Source organism: Notothenia rossii (assembly GCF_949606895.1).
Source record: "Notothenia rossii genome assembly, chromosome: 5".
Taxonomy (NCBI): Eukaryota; Metazoa; Chordata; class Actinopteri; order Perciformes; family Nototheniidae; genus Notothenia; species Notothenia rossii.
In genome coordinates, this window is record NC_136903.1 from 17,488,575 (window position 1) to 17,503,352 (window position 14,778).

Sequence of the window (14,778 nt, forward strand, 5' to 3'; positions counted from 1 at the left end):
TAGCGAGCATCCGCGGGGGCCAGACAGTTTCAAATGCTATGTTAGTGTTATCTGGGTTTGCAACTATTGAGCATTGTTTCTAAATATCTGTAACATTTAAGTTATTCCTCACATACTGCATTTGTATTCTTTGGATTTGACTGTATGTACAAAGACATTTTATATATATATATATTGATATGCAGTGCTACTATTGGCTAAGGATATTTTGTTCACAAGATCCATATCATGCGAGTGTTAACAGAACTTAGAATAGTCATTTTGAATGATGATAATCTACTACTGACATCACACAACCATAGTAAATGCAGTTTCATTTAGCAACTGCAAGTAGTAGGATTGTATGTGCGTGCTGCCATCTTTTGGTAACTGTGAGTACTGCAACTTCTCAAAACTAAATCTGTATTAAAGATATACTAAAATACAAACTATTCTACTACACTTAAGGCTTACTGTATTTGTTTTATTTAAGTGTTTAATTACATTGGGTGTCAGTAGTGAATAGTCTATCCTAGTATATTGCGTGTCTGTGAATAATCTCAATAAACACGTGTTATAAAATAAGGAAGAATAGAGAAGGAAAAACATCAGACAATAAACAAGACACATCAACGTGTGAGAGATTAAATTCACACTGTTAGGTTTGTATTCAGGTAGGTACATGCTGAATCTTAGTTTACAAATGTACTTTTTTAAAAACCAAATCCAGCTTTAAAAAGTGCTTTGGACATGGCACACCAATTCACCACCTGCTCACGGTGGACTTACCATACAAACCTAACTATGAAGGTTTAAGGCACTTTTTTATGTCACACTTCATTCAGGAAACATAAATGCAATTTTCTAAATGCAACACCTTGTAATGTAAAATATAAAGTATATTGTACCAAAATCTTACTGTAAACACATGTTACACTTTTGGCACTGAATTCAGACCCAGAGAGGCACGACATTCATGGCAATGAGTGGACAATAACACAGCCATTCAATCAAGGAAGGCACACCATAAATGCTCAAACCCATGTCAAATATAGTTTAACCTCATACACTTTTATCCCATTTTTCATATTATAAAGTATTGCAAATATATATATATTACTGTATTGGAACAGATGTCATGATTATGCTTGATACATGACAATGATATGATGACCCTTGATATGTTGATACTGGCAAACCGTAATGATAGGAAGGCGAGTTGTAGTGAAGCCCACACAGAAATACTTACAGCTGATGTGTTCCCTCAGAATACACACACAATACATTTAGTATCACTATTCAGCTTTGTTCATGTGAGGAGGTTCAAGACACAACAGTTACTTATCAGCCTCAAATGTTGTAAATCACCTGAGGTAACATAACCGAGAGTAATATTGTAAGAAATGTTACTACATCAACTCTTTAAAGAAAGAACCGTTAGTTTTCTAAAATATCACAAAGAATTTGAACTTTTTCATCCATTTCTCTTCAACACAGTCATTGGAGTATCTGCCTCAAGCATCGCAGATATAGTACAAAACAGAAAGACAATGTCACTGACACACGGGGTTGTTGCATGAAAATGTTGAGATGGCTTTATCTTGATTGACACCTTAAATATCATCAGTCTTAAAATGATTCCGGTGTGCTTTATCCTGGTTCTTGGAAGTGTTCGGCTCCTGTCCCTGAGGTGTTTGAATAGGGGATGGAAGAAAAAGCACCTCCACCATCTGTTGGTGAAGCTACTCCACTATCTTTTGTTTTGAAATAAATGACATAAAATAATGGCAGGACGATGCCGATCAGGAGCATGGCCACCAAAGCGTTCCACCACTGGATGCCCCAGTCTGCGCCGTGACTCTTCAGAGGCTGTCCTTTGAAACCAAACCGTTGTTGTTTTGAGTTATCTAAAAAAGTTTCATCTTGATCATTTGTGTTCTGAATCAGTTTCTCGATATCCTGGTCCACCTCCATCAGGAAGTCTGTGACCTCCTGCAGGTGTGGCTGGGCTCTGGATCGGTCCTGAGGCTTCACTGGTGTGGGGGATGAGTGTGGCATTTCTCCTTGAGGGTGACTTGTGTGCAACTCGGTTAAAAAGCTGTGTTTCTGAACAGGTATTTTGATGGTTTTCAGTGCAAATAAATCTTGTTCCTGCATGAGGTTGTTCACTCGCTTTATATCCGTCACCTGTTGACAGAAACACAGGATTTTGAAGGAATCAGGAATCTTACTTGTATTCACCAATCTAGATTGTTTTGGTGGTAGTTGCCGAGTGTTATATCATTGAGATATCGTCGTAGTATGCCTTCTCTCAAATATAATGCGACTAAATGGTACCAAAAAAAAGGTTTCGAAAAACTTAGATATGTCTTCTTCCGACAAATCATGACCTGGCGTGTAAGAGCTAGTTTCTTTTACACCAAAGTGCACTGACCAACTGTATAACCACGCCATATGGAACATACGTCTGCCGAACCATCTTACTTTACAGCTCAACCAAAGAGGGAATACATATTCCTACATGAAGCTGCTCACAACACGATCTGTGGATTATCTAGATCAGTGGTCGCCAACCAGTCGGTGGTGCGGGTAGATCGGACCGTTAAAAAAAAAAGTAACAAAAGAAAGAAAAATAAAATAAAAATAATAATGTTTGAAAAATACGTTTTTAGATATAAACCCATCATCCACCACCCCGTTAGCAGGTGCCACTTGATTGACGTATATTTGAGAAACCTCCATAATATAATACATTAACCGTGCTTTACGTGAACCTCAGGCAGGACTGTCATTTCCCGTGTTCAGTGAACGCAACAGAGTCAAGACACCAGACCAATCAGAGAGTTGCATGGAAATACACATGTGCTTGTGTCATTCAAGCTCGGCTCTGTGTGTGTGTGTGGCAATAGCGCATTTAGTGTGATAGAGAGAGGGAGAGAGAGTGGGAGAGAGGGAGAGATGGAGAGAGAGGGACCGGTGCTAAAGGGGACCGTGATGTTAGCATCTGGTTAGCTAGCTGCACTAACGGACATAAGGAGCTGTTTCCACAACAAGCTGGAGGAGAGTCCTCTCCTGTCAGACTGAGGGGCTCAGGTGAGCTAAAGGACTCTCTGAGTGTTTAGAACGCTTTTGTCACAAATTATTCAAAAGATTATTTCCGCGGCACACCTTCATATGATCATTATACAAACAATAAGAGAATAAATGAAAAACAGGTATGAAATACTATATGGCAGTAAAACAAGAATACAGTTTAAAAGGGGAGTGATTTATAAAATATCCATAAAGAAAAAGAATATCTGTTTACAGTTCTGTTTCATATGGGTGCTGAGAGAGGTATCCATAGATCTCTTCATGTTGCTCTCAAAGTGCACCAGATTGATGCTTTCAACTTCAATATTTAAAAAAATATCTTCCCGGGGGAGTATCCCCCCGGACCCCCCTAGAGGAGGTGAAGTCCGCCCCCCAATAGCACTTTACCCCTGCTTATATGCTGTGAGCTGATTATGGAGCCTTCATTGTAACAGTAATTCAGATGCAATTAGCCAATATAAAAGGCCTCAAATTGGAAGCATTGTCTGGGCCGTCTTTTTCACTCAATTCTGCAATAGGTAGATCTCGCCTTTCACCTAGGCCGAGGTCGGTGATCTTGGGCTTAAAAAGGTTGGTGACCACTGATCTAGATTAACCGGGTCGACAGAGACATTTCTGGTGAGTTTTTCAAAGTATTCATTTTGTGCGTCTTTGAGCACCAAAGCCGAGTGCTTTCTAATGTTATCATATTCAAAAGAAGGCAAAGATATATTCAATTGATATCTCTGAACTCAACCCAAAACAAACTAGATTGATAAATAGCAATAAAGTTAAAAGTAAACATTATTTTGAGATAAGGACCAGATTTGTTTTAAATAAAAATCATTGATTATTCATTATCTTTACCTTACAGCCATATTGCAGTGCAAGCTTGTTGAGGTTGTCCCCGTCCAGCACCTCCCGCTCCAGCAGCTGGATGTTCCTCAGACTGTCCGGCTCCTGCAGTGAAACTCGCGGGCTCATCTCCATGACGATGAGCTCCTCATCATCTGAGGAGGCAGTAGACTCATTGGGCCTCATGTTGAACATGTAGATCTGCCCATCTACACTGGCATGGACATCCACCGGGGCCTGGAAAGCCCGGGAAGCGCGATCCCCCCGCCGCATCGTGAAGCCTGTAAAGATGGCCCAACATTAAAGCAAGAGTACAATTAAAAACATATTACATTATAAATCCAAACCAAATAGAAATGACAGTTAAAGGTGGGGTAGGTAAGTTTGAGAAACCGGCTCGAGAAACACTTTTTGTTATATTCCATGGAATGTTCTTAACATCCCGATAGCAATGAATATCTGAAGTGCTTTGACAAAAAATCCATAAAAAAATGTCATCTGTGGAAGCCGTAGTACTGTAAAAAGCACGACCAATCATCTGAGCCGGCCCGGGTAAAATAACTGGAGGGCCTACCTGCCTGTCAGCCTTCCATCTGTGCACAAACTTATCTCGTGCCCTCATTGGTCATGTGCGCGTTCGTGTGTGTTGGAGGAGGGGCTCTGTAAGGAAGTGGCAGATTTTTTCCGGTTTTGTATTTTCAAAGTGTAGCGCACTCGAGCTGTTTTCTCCAAAATGACCTACCCCACCTTTAATTCATTCATACTAGATAGATAGCTTTGGCTCTGTTTGCTGAGCAGGGTTGTTTTTCTAAAAGAAAGCCTTAATTTCTTTATTTATTGTGTATTTTTGAAGAAACTTAAGTAGAATTAAGCATATCACCAATCAAGATGAATAAAGGAGTATTAAAACATAGTTTTAGTACAGTATAAAAACTAATAAGAATAATCTTAGACATTGGCAAACTATCATAGCCTCATATATTGGATGTGTAGTTAATGAATTCTAAAAGAGTCAAGCAACTTATAATGTGTTCAATACAAAACTACATTTATTTATATACAGTTAAATAAATGTTGTCAAATGTTGCTGGGGAGACTCCTATGGAAGCCCAGCACTGCATTGTAGGCCCTACAGGCTGTGCAGTCATGACTCTACTGAACACCATGACAAGAGAGACCATTATCAAACTCTGACCTAACCTACAGTACCTTTAATCTGCCTCTGAATCATTGACTCACACGAATTGAGAGCAGATGCTTTGCGACGTGGCCTGGCCTTGTATCTACATCTGACTTCTGTTCTAGATTAAACTACAGTGGCTTGTTTCAGCAGTGTCATCTGAATGCCATGGCCTGTTAGTCGTACAGCAGTTATCCCCGCTTATCTAGCTCCATGGGTCTTACACATACTTACCATCCGTTTAAGAAACCCTATATACTATTTTGTGACCCATTGTACCTTTAAGCTTTCCTAGAATCTAAACCTCACCTGAGCAGATATGTATCTGCATTGTATCAGTCAGTCAGTGGCAGGTCCAACTGAGTCATCCTGTCTCCTGATATAGATATCTTGTATTTAAATAATCGATTCATTTTAAAGTTGTGTTTGAGTTTAAAAGTGCCACCTTATTCTAAAGTATTTTATATCCATTTTCTATCTCATAATAGAGATGATGGTTGCTGTCAAATTTGTGTGCCTGCTTTGTTTTGCTCACTTTTCAGGGGAACACATGGAGCTATCAAATCTACACTTCTGATTGGATAGCGTTACACATAGCTAGATGACACCATTATGTGGCAGTATGAGTTTAACAACAGTTGGATTCATACTAATGCCACATATCTACATTGACTCTGGCTGCTTTTCACCATAAAAAGGCGCACCAGAGTTCACTTGCGGGCCGAAAGCTCCTTCCTCTCGGCGCCCTGGTTGAATTATAGCTTTCACACCTGCCTACACGACCACATAAAAAAGGCAAACGCACGATAGTTCCTTTAAACTAAAGAGTGACAGCACCCTAACACATATTCATTATGCTTGACATTTGAATGGACGGTGCACTTTGATTAACGTTGTTGTACACATTAAAGGTGGGGTAGGTACGTTTGAGAAACCGGCTCGAGATACACTTTAAGTTAACAAAGTTAGGCGATCATTTCTCAACCGACTTATAACACTCTAATGCCAAACTGAAGGACGTAATTTAATCTAAAAATCACTTTAAACCGTGTTACCGTTACTTCTGACTCCAATATGTGGAGTCCAGCATGTGTTCAGCTGAATTTCGGCACCATGGCACAGTAAGCGAACTGCCTAACTTCAGCTCCAGTTACAGTGAGCTAACGTTAGCTTATGTTCATGACAACACAGGAAGAAATACTGTTACTATTAAAGAAAAAAGTAAATATAGTGTCACAGACTTTTTAATCTCAGACTGAGCTTCCCCACATCTAGTTACCTTATCCAAATGGCAACAGTAGTGCAGGACAAAAAAGTAACAGTAGTGCAGGACAGCGCCTTGGCAGAGGAGTCCACCCCGGCTGGACAGACGAACATTACAGCACCAACTGATGGCGCTCGTGCTAGCTGCTGTTAGCCTGCTTCTTCTTCTACTCTTTCAAAGAAGGTGCTGCAAGAAAAGCTCTACCGCCACCCACTGCTCTGGAATGTCACAACAACAACAATTTCATCTTTAAAGAGATCCCTACACAAAGTTTAAGGATATTAATTTATGATGCTGATTATTTTTATATTTTTGTATTAATTGATTATTGAATTGTAGTGGGCTACACTTTGGACAGTACTGCTGCATAAACACAGGACATTTTACAGGCTACCTGTTCACATTTACACATTGAAGCAAAGCAAATTAAAGCTTAACAAAATATATATAACATTTCATACCAGGAGTGAGACCAATGTGCTGCAATGTGTGAGCTATGTACGATGCAGCCACAAAATGTGATATGTGTAAATATATATATTTAAACAAATCAAATTAAGACATGTATGATACCTGAAACCATTAAAAATAAATAATAGTTAAGACCAAAACTTTACCAATGAAAAAAAAGACATCTGATATAAGTCCAATAAAAGTAGTATGGACAACATCATTTCGACCTAGCTGCTGAGACAACAAATGTCTTGATAGTGCTATTTTCTTGAAATATTAGTATTTTCCTCTTGATAATCTATTGGTAGGTTTTAATTTTCCAAATATTAGATGAGCTTTACTGTCGAGTAACTTTAGATATTTAATTAATGTAATGGTTTTATTCTAAATAAAAGTAGATTAAAAGTTGAATAATACACTCATGGTTCAGTGTAATTGAACCATGTCATGTGTGTATTATATATTTTTTAAACATCATCATTATAGTCTCCACGACTTAAAACTGAGGTATATTATATAAATGGTATATTAGATTGACTTTTTCTTCTCTGTATCTGCTAATTAATAGTTGAGCAAATGTCCACTATGTCTGACATCTGTTGGTAGAAAGTCATCATTACACCTAAGCCATTAAAGTACAGGGGCTGTCAATTGACTTCCTCTCCCTTTACCCTATGTAAGTTACTATATACTACATAAGTGTTGGTGAGGAAAGCTACAGCACACTGCCTTGGGCTGAGAGGATGATCGAAAGTGAATATTGGTTCCTGGGTCCTCAGGGAAAGAATCACAAAGGTTTCAGAGGTCAGGGTAAGGGCAGCCTTCTTTGACCACTAGATGGGGCTATTGGTCTTTCATATTGCTGAAGATTTGTTAAAAGCTTCTCATCTTCTTATCAGATTAAACTAATACAGGGTGTGTTTTTTACATGGGGCAAAGCATTAGTTTTATTCCATTCCGTTATTGATATTGTGGATTACAGGTATGTAATATTCAGTTTGATAGTTTAACTGAACATTTTACATCTATTGTTAATCGCCTGATGAATACCACCATGAAAATACATCACACCCCTCTTCCATCAAACCATTTATGAGCAGTATGCAGGCGAGCTCAAAAGATTGCCTGAAATTGTTCCCAAAAGGTGAGTTGTGTAAGCCCCATAGCACAGACCCCATAAATAAATACAACATATTTAATCAGCCTAATTACACTACCAATCACCAGGACATATTTCTGAGTACACTTCAGTTTGACCAATACAATCTCTCCCCAAATTGCCTTTTTTTATTTTAATGAAAACGATTTTACACAGAATGTAAGGGATTATAATACAAGATAAAGGCAAAATAAGATCCTAAAAAAAATCTATCTTTACTGATTACCCTCTACAATGACCTACACCTCAATTTGTCTCGTGAAGACATACTTTACACTGTAAGTATAATTTACACTATCTATGAATATACATAATTGACAGTACACTTGCAAATAGATAGCTAGCAGGATATATCACAAATGCAGGTATTAAAACAACTGTTTAAAATGCCATCTCTATTATTCATAATGCTTTTAAGAATGTAGGTTTTATTCATGTATTTTTTGTATTAGTGTAAAATAATTGTCTATGCGGCGCCACTGCGTTCCATCTTTACGGTCTGGAGCAGAGCCCTAGAGAGATTCTCTCTATGACTCTGGTCTGGAGTCCCGCCTACAAGCAATCTGATTGGTCAATACCGAAGCGCGCGCATGTTCTGTTTGATTGAACGTAGTTTGGTCGTTAGCTATCGAAAGCCTAAAGTGCCACTATTCGCCCGTTTTTCGCGCGAAAAACGCGCGTTTTACGCGTGTTCTTGAAGCGTAAAAAACGCGCGTTTTTTAATATGGTAATGAGCCGAACCTTCTGTTTTGCATAGCCAGTACATTTAAAGTGTGTGCAACCAATCAGTGAAGAGTTAAGCCAGACTAAAGCAATCTGTTGATGAAAAGTTCCTGTAACCTACCCCATTGTGAGATTTAGATAGATTTAGATAGACAGATAAAAAGAATAAAGAATAATCACAATAATTAAATCTAAATTAAACATTTACAGTAAATAATATAAAGTATAAACATATCTACAGTCACAATTTCATTATTGTTATTCATACTTTCTGTTATGTAGTTTATTAATGTTCCCGTGCTTTCAGTTTCCATCCAGTAATATAATCACAAGACTATTTTGAAGGTGTGTTCAAAACAATCTATGTAATGTAACTTGCTGTACGTACTGCTACACCTACTATTGGGGAATCTGATGTATGTTGTAATTTTTGTGCCGGAGCCACTTCATCCAAAACAATACTCAGTTTAGAGAGATGACACCTGACGGGAAATACAGTCTCAATTGGTACACACTGTGAATATGAGTGGGAAAAATGAGTGTAATAAATGCTTTTTAGACAATAAGAAATATAAAGTTAACTCAACTAAAGTTGCTCAGTATTTTTGTATTGTCAATACTATTAGCCTACTGCATAACTAATATCTCACATCTGAAGATTTAAAGAAAAGGCACCTTAAAATAAAGATTGGTCTTTCAATACATTAGCTGGTTGATTTTGTCTTTTCAATTGTTTATCTAAAATCAAGTAGCTATAACTGGTACTTATCGTTTGAAGATACAGTCTGGTTATAATGATGTTTGAATGAGGCACACAGGTAAGAGCACTAACTAGCCAATGTATCTTAGCTTGAATTAAATGTATTTAACGTATAATGAAGTGACTGCAAATACATGTATCACAAACTTTATAAAAACTTTTATTTCAGTCCACAAATACACAGAATAAAGAATACATTCAGGTCAATGTAGAAAAATAAGAAATACTTTAGTCCCCTCGGTCTTCCTCTCATTAGTAGAGGAAAAGTGTGCGTGTGTACAAGATAGATATTACTTTTACTCCACAATTTCCTACCGTATTATTAAATAAGTCTGCATAGCTGAGGGGACACCTGTAACTCAATTCATGTGATTTTTGGGTGATTTATTCAATAAAAACTCTGTATTTTCAGAGTTAATCAAATGACAGCCACATTGTTACCTAAAATGTCTCAAACACGTTTAAGGAGTGCAATGCAACTGAAAGGTACACTAATAAAACTAAAACGCTGTACCAACAAAAAAAATTAGAGCAATCAATCACACGAAATATTTTACATTGACTCAATGAAAGTCAATTTCTTCAGATCAATCTGTATATTTGAACTCCAGAGCACATTTATTTGAATGAAAAACAAGTTGTTCACACAACCAGCTTTGGCTTCTGAGGCAGCCATTACCTGATCTTAGACATGTTAATAAGTACCACAGTTAAAATACAGTAATATGTGCCGCTTCCAAACATCAAACTCTTAGAAAAAAGACTTGTCCTTATTATCCACTGCACACTTTTTTTTAAAGCAACACTGACAACTTGCACCTGTGAGACATGTAATCTCTGAAAATGATTAGACATGCATAACTTCTACAGTGAAAATCGGTCATACTGTAAGTGCAACTTCTGAACACAACACTTTTTTGCAAATGTTTTACAATGCATAATTATTATGAAACCTTGGTTTTAGAAACCTTACCCTGTAACAATGGTAACTGTGAGTGAGTGCAACAAAGTGTCTACTCTGGGATGAACAGCTGGGTTCTCAGTCTATTCCCTTTTGGGCTTATCTTTTTCCCCTCAAGTTCCATCAGGACTTTTTGCACAACTTCAAAAGTGGATTGCATTTATTTCGGATATCTTAAGTTCAGTGCGTATATGAGCCTGAAGAGCATGGCAAAAGCTGTCGCAACCGAGGGCAAGCCGCTGAGGACCTCTGTTCCTTCGATGAGAACCTTGACGTCTTTAGGTCGATGAAACTGATCCTCTTTCACAATGACAAAGATTGCCATTGTTGCCTGCTCCAGTTCTCCAGCCTCAGCGTCCTGCATATCATGCAAAAAAAAGGGAAATGGATGAGGACCACAGAGTGTAGTTCAACAGGCCTGAGGCGCAAAGGTTTCCCCAAGTTTGCAGCTACCTTTTAAAAATACAAGATTATAGCGGATAGATGAAAAGGAAAGTTCTCAGTTCAGTCGGATGGTGGCCCAAGAGGAAAGCTCAGGAGTTCATCACAAATGACTAGCTTTCTAACCAAGCAGTTATTTGAATGCAGTACAAATATGTTATTTTTCTTTTATGAACAACTTGTTGTGAGTGAGTGGGAGGTCTTACCTGGATTTTTTTGATGAGATGGTCAACAGGTTCACCCAGGTAGATCATTAGAGATTTGAGGATGCATTCTCTTCTGATGGCGATGTCCACAGTCTGAGTAAGAACAGTTCTATATACAGTTGCAAGAAAAAGTATGTGAACCCTTTGGAATTACCTGGATTTCTGCATAAGTTGGTCATAAAATGGAGGAAGCCACTGCTGTCCAGAAAAGACATTGCTGCACGTTTGAAGTTTGCAAAAGAGCACCTGGATGTTCCACAGCACTACTGGCAAAATATTCTGTGGACAGATGAAACCAAAGTTGAGTTGTTTGGAAGGAACACACAACGCTATGTGTGGAGAAAAAAAGGCACAGCACACCAACATCAAAACCTCATCCCCACTGTGAAGTATGGTGGAGGGAGCATCATGGTTTGGGGCTGCTTTGCTGCCTCAGGGCCTGGACAGATTGCCATCATCGACGGAAAAATGAATTCTCAAGTTTATCAAGACATTTTGCTGGAGAACTTAAGGCCATCTGTCCACTAATTGAAGCTCAACAGAAGATGGGTGATGCAACAGGACAACGACCCAAAGCACAGAAGTAAATCAACAACAGAATGGCTTCAACAGAAGAAAATACGCCTTCTGGAGTGGCCCAGTCAGAGTCCTGACCTCAACCCAATTGAGATGCTGTGGCATGACCTCAAGAGAGCGATTCACACCAGACATCCCAAGAATATTGCTGAATTGAAACAGTTTTGTAAAGAGGAATGGTCCAAAATTCCTCCTGACCGTTGTGCAGGTCTGATATGCAACTATAGGAAACGTTTGGTTGAGGTGATTGCTGCCAAAGGAGGGTCAACCAGTTATTAAATCAAAGGGTTCACATACTTTTTCCACCCTGCACTGTGAATGTTTACATGGTGTGTTCAATAAAAACATAAAAACATATAATTGTTGTTATAATGGTTTTAGCTTAAGCAGACTGTGCTTGTCTATTGTCGTGACTTAGATGAAGATCAGAACACATTTTATGACCAATTTATGCAGAAATCCAGGTAGTTCCAAAGGGTTCACACATCTATCAATCATCAAACTGTGGGGTCTTATTTATACTTATAATGTTGTATCGTACAGGGGCGGACTGGGACTACAAATCAGCCTGGGACTCTCGACCGGCCCACTTCGGTACCGCCGGCCCACCGCGGTACCGCAAGTAAATACCGCTAGTAAATTGTCGACGGGGCACCATTGTAACCACTGGCCCGGAGCATTTGTCCAAAAAAAAAAATCGACTAATAATGAATAAAATTAACACATTTGTTGCAATAGTAATTTATGCACTAACTACATTACTACTTGTACTACAACATTTGAATCATCAGTTCTTCCTCATTTTCCTCAATTGTTCATATTTGGTTTATTAAAATAATGATATTGTGGTCATTGTTTAAAAATGTCTGCTATTATTATGAGTATTATTTGTATAATGCACTTTCTGCCTTCCTGTCATTAGGAGTTAGACATGTCATGGCTATGTAATTGATTTGATTAGAACCTTCATTATCCTAAACTGCTGGCACATTTCGCCAATACCTTTATATTGTCTACTCTTCACTTACTTGTCAGCATAGGTCGGCATTGATGTACAGAGCCGACAGAAGACCTTGTTTATTTTGGCATCATATTGAGAGGTGCAGTGACGCGTCCTAAAACCAGGAAGTAAGCTGCTGGTTCCCTCGACAAAAAGTAATGGGATTTCTCCACAGGGTTTTGGAAAATAGCTGGAAATAAGGTCTGTGGGAAACAAACCTGTTTGATAAATGCATGTTTTGTTCAGCCGGATAATCTCCACATGTCTACCATACTTTTATAATTTTCTAATCATAAATGTAATCGATAGATTATAAAAGGGCTTTAGGACGCGTCACTGCACTACTAGAAGCCAACTCCATCGATCAAGCTGACTGAAACGTTCTCCCTCTTCTTCTCATGCTCCCTGTCACTCTCCTTTAACTCCTCCGGTGACTTTGTTTTATTTGAAGATTGTTTGGCCGGTTACCGCTGGTATTAAAAAAATGTTGGCGAATGGTTAGGTGGCGCGATAGTCTGTAGTGAAGGAGCGCGCTCCCGTTCACGGGAGCCTGCTCGCGCTGCGCTCCGTAGTAAACAGCTGTTTGCTTTTCACCCAACAACGACAACCGACTCACAGGAACGCTATGTTCTAGCGTTAATAAACGAAACAATTTAACTAAATTGCTAGTCAAAATACCAATACCACAGGACCATTTTTTTTTAAAGCAATATTTTTAGTGGCCCGAGCGGGCAAGTGGAAAGTACGTCATGCTGGCCTGGGGTGTCTAAATAGTGCTTCCGGGCCAGCGGGCCATTTATAATGTCAAGCCCTTACCGGCCGGCCCACATCGTCCAACCGGCCCACTTCAGTACCAGCCCATCGGGATTCGTCCCGAATGTCCCGATGGCCAGTTTGCCCCTGTGTATCGATGTATATAGAGCGACGTGCAGTCAGGGGAGGCAGAGCCTCAACTGTCATACTCCAATGTAACGGAAAAACAACTAAAGAAAAACTAAATAATAATAAAATGTCTCCACTGATCTATGATGTAAGTGTGATTTATTTATGATTCCAATCGCTTTTTAAAGTCAAAATCAGCAAATTTGCCGAGCTCCGCTACAACTACGGGTAGCGATGAGAAGTGAGGCAGGGACGAGCTCTGCCTCTCGTAAGCCCACATTAACTCGCTGGAGCACGGGCACTAATTTAGCGCGGGCACTTATTTTGTGAGCGCGCTCAAGCCAGTTACTGTGGGGTGAGGTGAGGCACAGATGAGATCTGCCTCACCTCAGAATGTGTCACCCCACAGAAACTGGCTGGAAAGCGGGCACTAAGCTCATGCCTGTTACCATCTCACTGTATGACACCAATGTAATGTTTGTAGATCCCTTTATTAAATGTATCGTCGCCATCCATAGTCTCTAAATAACTTATTTAACGTATATATGATATTTAGGCTCGCTGGTCTCATCATATAACGGCAATGAAAAAAGCAGTAGGAGAGGCAGCCATAACCTCTGTCGCACTGAAGGGGGCGCACGTGAGTCCACAGGTTCTTGTTGCTACTGTTATTCTACGCAGAGACGAGACGCAAACAACAAACTAGACTTTTGAAATTACAGGAAGATAAGCAGGACTTTTACAACAAACTAATAGAGATTGTTGTCCAGAAGGAGAGCATGGACTTAATCTTCAAGTCAAGGTAAGACCACAATAGTAATGAAAATGGGATCTTACTTAGAAAGAACAATCCAATATTTAGATTTTGGGGATCCTTTTGTTGAACGGTCTGTTTAAAATGAATCGAAGCATCAGACTGAAAAAGCTTTTGAAAATAACCGAATATTTTGATTTAGGTCAAAATATAATATTTGTAAATCAGACTCAGTGCCTCACCAACCATGAACCTCACCGCACGTCACTGATAGAGATGCACTACAGCAAAAGTATTCTCTGTCAGGACTTCCTGCAACAACACCACGCCGTTATCTTGATTCTGATTGGCCACAAGACATTATCAAAGATGTTCTATTGAGAAGACGATCACTACATGACAAAAGTTTTCAAAACCGTTTCTAGTCTTCGGTATTTCCAGACAAGTGACGACTGAAATCAATCTTACTAACAGCTGTCTGTGCAATTTACTCGGCCCGAGTTGGCAGACTTT

General features: G+C 39.1%; 1 protein-coding gene across 1 annotated transcript; it reads right to left on the minus strand.

The window, feature by feature from the left end:
* Positions 1-610: 610 nt before the first annotated feature.
* On the minus strand, positions 611-6,523 carry lysmd4 (LysM, putative peptidoglycan-binding, domain containing 4). Its single transcript, XM_079685368.1, has 3 exons — positions 6,366-6,523; positions 3,919-4,187; positions 611-2,166 (listed from the first exon to the last, which is right to left on the minus strand). Exons 2-3 carry the CDS (start codon positions 4,177-4,179, stop codon positions 1,630-1,632), a joined length of 798 nt encoding a protein of 265 aa, XP_079541494.1. The 5' UTR covers positions 4,180-4,187; positions 6,366-6,523; the 3' UTR covers positions 611-1,629.
* Between the last annotated feature and the right edge of the window lie 8,255 nt (positions 6,524-14,778).